The sequence below is a fragment of the Anabrus simplex genome, chromosome 3 (assembly GCF_040414725.1).
Source record: "Anabrus simplex isolate iqAnaSimp1 chromosome 3, ASM4041472v1, whole genome shotgun sequence".
Classification (NCBI taxonomy): domain Eukaryota; kingdom Metazoa; phylum Arthropoda; class Insecta; order Orthoptera; family Tettigoniidae; genus Anabrus; species Anabrus simplex.
In genome coordinates, this window is record NC_090267.1 from 426,757,369 (window position 1) to 426,766,609 (window position 9,241).

General features: G+C 39.4%; 1 protein-coding gene across 2 annotated transcripts in view; it reads left to right on the top strand.

Annotated features, from left to right (window-relative positions):
* LOC136866451 (NEDD8 ultimate buster 1) overlaps nucleotides 1-8,977 on the top strand; it is a 121,111-nt gene extending 112,134 nt beyond the window's left edge. For both annotated transcript variants that reach the window (XM_067143407.2, XM_067143408.2), the window contains one exon: nucleotides 7,425-8,977. In XM_067143407.2, coding sequence (XP_066999508.1) covers nucleotides 7,425-7,624 — 200 coding nt within the window. In that variant the 3' untranslated portion in view covers nucleotides 7,625-8,977. The remainder of the gene's footprint in view (nucleotides 1-7,424) is intronic.
* Nucleotides 8,978-9,241: the final 264 nt, after the last annotated feature.

The window sequence follows — 9,241 nt, forward strand, 5'->3', positions numbered from 1 at the left end:
TTATGGCGACGATGGGACAGGGAAGGGCTAGGAGTGGGAAGGAAGCGGCCGTGGCCTTAATTAAGGTACAGCCCCAGCATTTGCCTAGTGTGAAAATGGGAAACCACGGAAAACCATCTTCAGGGCTGCCGACAGTGGGGTTCGAACCTACCATCTGCAAGTAATCAGCTTCATTTTCCGTATCAAAATCTAATCACTAAATTTTACACTATTGAGATTCTTCCACCGTTTTGATACTTTATTTTGCCTTTTGGCAAATTTTTTATTTATATGTCAACAGTACATGTTTCGTTCCTTATTTAGGAACATACTGGATACTGGCCGCACTTAAGCGACTGCAGCTATCGAGCTCGGTATATGAATAACTAAAACTGACTATATTTACTTTATATGTAGCCCTAAACGTCGTGTTCACCATTTATTGTCTTTTAACATTTGGAAATACTGTCTTCCAACAAAAATAGTCAGTATAACTCAAATACATTCATAAGTTTGTTAAAGAATAGTGTAGAATGTTTACATGTATTTATTAGCTCTTTATAGCCTAGAAGCCATGTGTTCACTGCACAAAATTTGAGGTTATCACATATTGGACACCCCCGTACTTTTTTTAGCTGTAAAAGTGAAAAAAGAAAGGGATCTAATACGCGAGTAAATACGGTAATCAGTTTCTGTCCTTGTCCTTCTGTTTCCACATACATATCTCATAATCTTCCTATTATTCTTCTTCCTGAACCACGTATTGCCCATGCCTAACCCATTTCTCGCACTAAAGTACACCGGCTTTTCTCCCTTTTTATTCTTCTTTCCATATCCAAAAGGTCGAATTACTTCTTCCATTCTTTTCTGTCACATCCCGCCATTGCACTGAAGTCTCCCCTCCAGTAGATAATGTATGCTTTCCTTAACTACAGTACTTCTTCCTCTATTCTCTCCGCTCAGCTTTACTCAATCCTATCATAACTATATTCTCCTTCTCCATGAAATCGGCCACTTCCTCTGACTTCCCAGTCTGTGACATGATGTTGGTTATTGCCATATTCATCATGTTCTCTACTGGTCACCCACTTCTCACAGTTCCCCCAGCATAAGAAGTGTGCATCGTTTCTGAAGAACCCCCTAGCCTTCTTGGAGGCTGATTTAAAAGTGCCATTTAATTTAGGGTGGTTTTTTTTTTTTATTATTATTATTTTATATATATATATATATAGCTACTGTCAGCAGGTAATCAGGTCACTCCTAACATAGTGAATAGCCACCTTTTGCTGCCAACCCTAACTTGGGTCAGACTCTGTTTGATGGGTTCCTGTATCATTTCCTACACTGAAGGGACCATCGTCTTACTTAAGGGAACTCATCTGCTCAAAGCCTTTAGTCGCTTTAAGGGATCGGATTATTTACTGATGCTCAGCGTTGAAACACTGGCTGAATGGTCTACTCATTACCGTAGCGAGTTAACTACCCAGACAGTTAATATATGTACCCCTTACTCTCGTTTCCTAATATGGGGTTGGGGATGAGGTGAAGTGAAATGTTTATGGCATGTTTTTACATCCGGGTGCCCTTCCTGATACCAACCTCAGTTGAGGAGGTAATGAAAATGAAATGAATGATGGTGAATGAAATAGGGTAAGGAGGTGGAAGGAATCGGCTGTGGCCTGTGGATAAGAACTGTCCCAGCGTTTCCCTGGTAATGAAAATGGTAAACCACAGAAAACCATTCTCAGGACAGCCAACGGGGGGGTTCGAACCCACTTGTCTCCCAAATGCAGAGTTTGGCATCCTAGCCATAGCCGTTGACCCGTGTAGCCACTCAGCTCGGTACAGTTAAAAAGACAAACTGTACATGAAATATGTATATACAGGGTGTTCGGGAGATAAATACAAATATTTTTTCTGCTGGTTATTGAGAGGGCCTTGAAAACATATGATGTCAAAATAATGTCCTATTTCAAAATAAAAATATGAAGTTGCAAATTTTGTTTATGTAGCAGGTAGTATTTATTGATGAACGACTTAGGGCTTTGCTGACATAATTTTACAATATTTTCCACTGTGAAAATGTTTGCTTTTTGTACGTCGAAGCATACTGCCTGAAGTTGTAGTGCAGTGATATACGTAGAACTGTTTCTTGCACATTACGCTTGCACACAACCTGAAGCTGCATTACAGTGATGTACTTAGAATTAATTACTTCTTGCACATTATACATGCAGAATACGTCCTGAAGCTGCAGTGAAGTGATGTGTACAGCTGCAGTGCAGTGATGTACTTATAATTGCTTCTTACACATTACGCATGCATTCAGTCTTAAGCATGGGACGGCAGATTGTACAAGCTGTGAAGCAAACGAAGCTACTGCCTACCTCACAAACATTACACTCTTATTTCAAGCTCCTCCCTTGGACAAATCTTTTGCTAAATTGTTTTTGAAATCATACCTTACGAACTGCGGACACCCCGACAGTGGGGTTCGAATCCACCATCTCCCGAATACTGGATACTGGCCGCACTTAAGCGACTGCAGCTATCGGGCTCGGTGACACGCACACAGTGAGTATTGTATGGAAAGAAGTGTTGTAAACTACATTACAAATGAATTAGTTATAATGTACTGGTATTAAATGTTCATAAAGCTATTGAAAAGGGCAGGCAAAATAATATGACTATGACAGCCATATGGTTCATGGTGTGGGTTACTATAGTCACGTCCTAGTTCGTGAACCATGGGCAATGGTTGAGTGGCCTAGTAAGTGGTCCTGAGAGTCAGGATACCAGTTGCTATGGAATGGGAGTGGGCATCTCGGCCATATTCTGAGTCATGGCCCTCCTTGTGCTCAGGTGGCTAGGACTATATAATCCACAGGTGGTCCATAACCCATTAGAGGAGAGATCCTCACTTGGACTATGTGTAAGTAGGGTAGCATCCTGCTTCATGAATTTACCGAGCTCAGAACATTTTAAGCAAGCCTCGGACCTATGGGAGTAACGGAGTTCCACTGCCATTTGACAGGCGAGGGACTCCTTGGATACAACTTGGCGAACGAAATGGAATTCGATGGGGAGCTATCAATATTAATGGTGCTTATGGAAGAAAGAAAGTAGAACTGGTTGAGTCAGCAAAGAGGATGCATCTGGATGTGTTAGGAGTAACTAATATTTGGGTAAGGGGAAATAACGAGGAAGAGATGGGAGATTATAAAGTGTACTTGACGGGTGTTTGAAAGGGAAGGGCTGCTTATCAGGAATACCAGTGCACGCAACATAGTTTCTGTTAGGCACATAAATGAGCGAATTCTGTGGGTAGATTTGGCAATCCCACTGTCAGCAGCCCTGAAGATGGTTTTCCGTGGTTTCGCATTTTTCACACCAGGCAAATGCTGGGGCCGTACCTTAATTAAGGCCACGCTCACTTCCTTCCAACTCCTAGGCCTTTCGTATCCCATCGTCGCCATATGACCTATCCGTATCGGTGCAACGTAAAGCCACTAGCAAAAAAAAAATTTGGCAATTGGTGGAGGAATTAGGACGAGGATTGTCTCTGTGTATTTGCCACGTGAGAATGCAGATGCGGATGAAGTTGACAAGTTTTATGAAGCATTGAGTGACTATGTGGTCAGGGTCAACAGCAAGGATAGAATAGTGCTAATGGGCGATTTCAATGCGAGAGTTGGAAATGGAACTGAAGAATACGAAAGGGTGATTGGTAAGTGTGGGGAAGATATGGAAGTTAATGGGAATGGGAAGCGTTTGCTGGACTTCTGTGCTAGTATGGGTTTAGCGGTTATGAATACATTCTTCAAGCATAAAGCTATACACCGCTACACATGGGAGGCTAGGGGTACCAGATCCCTAATAGACTATATCTTATCCAACTTCGAATTCAGGAAATCTGTTAGGAATGTATGAGTTTTCCGGGGATTTTTCGATGATACAGACCACTATCTGATCTGTAGTGAACTAAGTATCCCTAGGCCTAGGGTAGAGAAAGTGAAATCTGTCTGCAAACGAATAAGGGTAGAAAATCTCCAGGACGAGGAAATTAGACAGAAGTACATGGATATGATTAGTGAGAAGTTTTGAACAGTAGACAGTAAGCTGGTTCAGGATGTAGAAAGAGAATGGGTGGCATACAGGGATGCTGTAGTAGAAACAGCAAGGGAATGCCTAGGAACAACTGTGTGTAAAGATGGGAAAAGGCAAACATCTTGGTGGAATGATGAAGTGAGAGCAGCTTGTAAATGTAAAAAGAAGGCTTATCAGAAATGGCACCAAACAAGGGCCGAGGCAGACAGGGATTTTTACGTAGATGAAAGAAACAGAGCAAAACAAATAGTTGTTGAATCCAAAAAAGAAGACGTCGGAAGATTTTGGTTATAACCTGGAAAAGCTAGGTCAAGCAGCAGTGAAACCTTTCTGGACATTAATAAAGAATCTTATGAAGGGAGAGGAAAAAGGAAATGAACAGTGTTTTGAGTAATTCAGGTGAACTCGTAATAGATCCCAGGGAATCAGTGGAGAGATGGAGGGAATATTTTGAACATCTTCTCAACGTAAAAGGAAATCTTCCTGGTGGTGTTGCAAACAGCCAAGCTCATGGGGAGGAGGAAAATTTTGGTGAAATTACGCTTGAGGAAGTGGAAAGGATGGTAAATAAACTCCATTGTCATAAAGCAGCAGGAATAGATGAAATTAGAACTGAAATGGTAAAGTATAGTGGGAAGGCACGGATGAAATGGCTTCATAGAGTAGTAAGATTAGCGTGGAGTGTTGGTGGGGTACCTTCGAATTGGACAAAAGTAGTAATTGCACCTATCTATAAGCAAGGAAACCGGAAGGATTGCAACAACTATTGAGGTATCTCATTGATTAGCATACCAGGCAAAGTATTCACTGGCGTCTTGGAAGGGAGGGTGCGATCAGTAGTTGAGAGGAAGTTGGATAAAAACCAGTGTGGTTTCCGACCACAGAGGGGCTGTCAGGATCAGATTTTTAGTATGCGCCAGGTAATTGAAAAATGCTACGAGAGGAATAGGCAGTTGTGTTTATGTTTCGTAGATCTAGAGAAAGCATATGACAGGGTACCGAGGAAAAAGATGTTCGCCATACTGGGAGACTATGGAATTAAATTTAAATTATTAAAATCAATCAAAAACATTTATGTTGACAATTGGGCTTCAGTGAGAATTGATGGTAGAATGAGTTCTTGGTTCAGGGTACTTACAGGGATAGGACGAGGCTGTAATCTTTCACTTTTTCTGTTTGTAGTTGACATGGATCATCTGCTGAAAGGCATAAAATGACAGGGGGAGATTCAGTTTGGTGGAAATTTAGTAAGCAGTCTGGCCTATGCTGACGACTTGGTCTTAATGGCAGATTGTGCCGAAAGTCTGCAGTCAAATATCTTGGAACTTGAAAATAGGTGCAATGAGTATAGTCGATAATTTTGAGTATTTAGGTTGTGTGTTCTCCCAGGATGGTAATATAGTAAGTGAGATTGAATCAAGGTGTAGTAAAGCTAATGCAGTGGGCTCACAGTTGCGATCAGTAGTATTATGTAAGAAGAAAGCTCCGAGACGTAACTATCTTTACATCGGTCTGTTTTCAGACCAACTTTGCTTTACGGGAGCGAAAGCTGGGTGGACTCAGGATATCTTATTCATAAGTTAGAAGTAACAGACATGAAAGTAGTGAGAATGATTGCTGGTACAAACAGGTGGGAACATTGGCAGGAAGGTACTCGGAATGAGGAGATAAAGGCTAATTTAGGAATGAACTCGATGGATGAAACTGTACGCATAAACTGGCTTCGGTGGTGGGGTCATGTGAGGCGAATGGAGGAGGATAGGTTACCTAGGAGAATAATGGGCTCTGTTATGGAGGTTAAGAGAAGTAGAGGGAAACCAAGACAATGATGGTTAGACTCAGTTTCTAACAATTTAAATATAAGAGGTATAGAACTAAATGAGGCCACAGCACTAGTTGCAAATAGAGGATTGTGGTGATGTTTAGTAAATTCACAGTGGCTTGTAGACTGAACGCTGAAAGGCATAACAGTCTATAATGATAATGTATGTAATGTAGGCATATCAAGACAGTCCATCTATCAATTCTTGAGCCAAGCTTGGGTTCTAATTCCATCTAGGCTAAGTTGAGTGCCCATCTTGCAACTCTCCCTGCTTCTACTCTCACCACTTGGTCAAACTACAGTAGCCTTGCTTCTATCATTGTGTCTGAAATGGTAACAGTTATGAAGAAGTTCTGTATGGTTTAATTTCTAATATGATCACGCTGTGTTCTCCCATATGCCATCTTAGCATGAATCTCTCTACAAAATTGATTGATCAAAGACATACAGTTTATACACAAAGAATTACTCTCTGTGTGTTGTGAATTTTTCTGGTTTTAGGCTTGCTACAAGACCTTACATACAGCTATAATTTACTTAAATGAAAGTAATAGAGATAGTAACGGCATCCACTGATGAAAAAAGGAAATTGTGGTAGTAAATTATAACACTTATAACATGTAACCAGATTAAAATCATCATCATCATCATCATTTCCCTTTATCCAGCTGTAGCCGGGTAGGGGCAAATATGGTTCCTCTCCACTTTCTTCGGTCTTTCCACCACTCCTCTTCCAACACTGTGTCCCAGTCCAGGTTTCTTTCTATAATGCTGCGTTGGATGGTATCCTTCCATCTCAATCGTGGTCGTCCACGGCCTCTCCTTCCTTGCATTTGCATTTCCATCACCTTTTTTGGCATTCTTTCGTCGCTCATTCGCTTTATGTGCCCAAACCATCTTAGTCGGCTCTTCTCTATTCTATCATTCATTTTTTCCACTCCAATTTCTTCCCGGATTTTCTCATTCCTTATTTTGTCTCTTCTACTCTTCTGTATCATACTCCTCAAGAATTTCATTTCGGCTGCCTGTATTCGACTCTCATCCTTCTTTGTCATTGTCCAAGTTTCTGCTCCGTAAGTTGTTATGGGTACGTAATACATCTTGTACATAGTATCCTTTGCTTCCATTGGCACATCTTTGTCCCATAACATATTTCTTACACTATGATAGAAACAACTTCCAGCTTGAATCCTTTTACTAATCTCAGCATCCAGTCGAGCATTCTCCATTAATTCACTCCCCAGGTATTTAAATGTTTCCACTACTTCCAGGGCCTTGTCTGCAAGTCTAATCTGACCTTTCCCTTCTTTCTCCCCTCTAGTCATAACAAGAGTTTTACTCTTTTCTACACTTATTTTCAATCCACATTCTTCAATCTTCCCATTCACCACATTCAACTGTTCTTGAACCTTCCTGTCGTCTTCTCCCCAAATCACAATATCATCTGCAAATAACATCATGTTCATTCCTCTTTCTCCAGATTAAAATAATAACTTTTAATTATTTTTTTTTTCAGAATCTGATGATTCAGAGAATGAGGAGAGAAATAATGAGGAGAAGAAAAAACTGAGAGAGAAAGAGGAAGAGGCATACCGAAGGTTAGCAGAGGGAATATCTACTCGTGAAGATGATCATCTGGATCTCACTTTGGTTCATGAAGAAGCCTTCCTGCGTGAATATAAGGCTTTGTTAAATAACACTTCACCCCATCATTAAAATTCTTGAAAGACAAAGTATATGAGGATTTTGTGAGGAAATATTATTTTTTGAACTAATTCATGTACAAAAGATAGACTATACTTTTTTACTCATTACCACCCCTGTGTATTGTTAATTTCTAATTGTATTTTATTTTAATGTTAAGAGTTGTACAGATAAATCAAGTACAATCAGACAATAAAATAGTAACTAACATTTCTGAAATTATTTTAAAACATAGAAAATTTGAACACACTAAGCTAGTGAATCCCCAAATTTTGCCTGTCGTAGGCACTTTTCCAGTCCATGAAATACATGAAATATGAAGGAACTTCAGTTTTCCAGTTATTTCTGGAATCACTAGAGCCACCAAGAAAAAAAGGTAAAAAAAAATCACAGTGGTAGAACCAGTTTATTAAGCTCTGTGTTGTTTTTTTTTTTTTTTTTTTTTTTTTTTTTTTTTTTTTTTTTTTTTTTTTTTTTGAGGGGATAGAGGTAAGAAGCCTTATGGCCCGGTATGTTTAGTGAGTATGAAATATGTAAGGCTGTGATGTCCTTATTGGCGTGTGTTTGTAATTGGGAGCTGGAATTGGGAAGAAAATTATAGTATACATTAGGTACCATCCAACATTCACCTAGAGTAGGAGTGGGAAACAAGTGAAAACCATTTCTACAGCAGCTAAATGTTGGGTTTTAACTCTCATCATTTCTTTTATGTTCTTTATGCACCCTGTTCCAAACTTCAGACTGGTCTTAAATTCATTGTAGAGCCAGGAACAAAACCTGAGGTAGCAAGAGTCGGAATCTACTGCTCTAGACCTTAGACTAAGGTAATTAAACATCTCTGTTGTTAATGGGATGCCAAATGTCCCATTTTTTCAACCAGAAATAAATCAATGATCTTGTTCTCATAATTTAATGTTTTCAGTTTAGTTTTGGACTAATTTCTATTTCTCTCGTATGTTATTATGTTATCTGAGGAGTGCAAAAACATGAACACAGATATTGATAAAAAGTTTATGGATTTAAAAATGAGTGTAAAAAGGATGGAGGTGTTAGTAAGCTGTGCATTGGCTATACCAGGAAAAAATAACGATGATGAATGAACCTTCTGAACTGTAAACTCTCTACGGACTGATGACAAGAACTGTTTTTATAGCAGAAATGAAACAAACAATTGTTGCTTGTCAAGACTCATTTTCAGGGTCTTAGTTGTAAATAAAAATGATCTGTAGATAAGTAATCCCAATTTGCTCATCAGAAAAATACAGTGTTTCTCATTCTGAAGCCAGCAGATCACACTGTAGATTGTTAAATTGTCCATGTGTGTGTTTGTATGCAATAATTATTTATTAAAACTTTTCCTTGTAATTGTGTATGGTAAATATTGTTATTCAGTTCATAATCCTTTGTCATTTAATATCACTGTTTTCTCCAGTTTTTTTATGTCTAAATTTATGAAATGCCCAGTTTATTTTTAAATAAATCTGGTCACCATACCCTAGACCAGGGATGGCGAACCTTTTCCAACTAGTGTGCCATTTTAAGTCTGGTTTATTACTATCATCTGTTGACTGTGCCACTTGTTATTTTCCATTAGGGGATGTCTACAACCCCCTCTCCCCCGGGACTTCC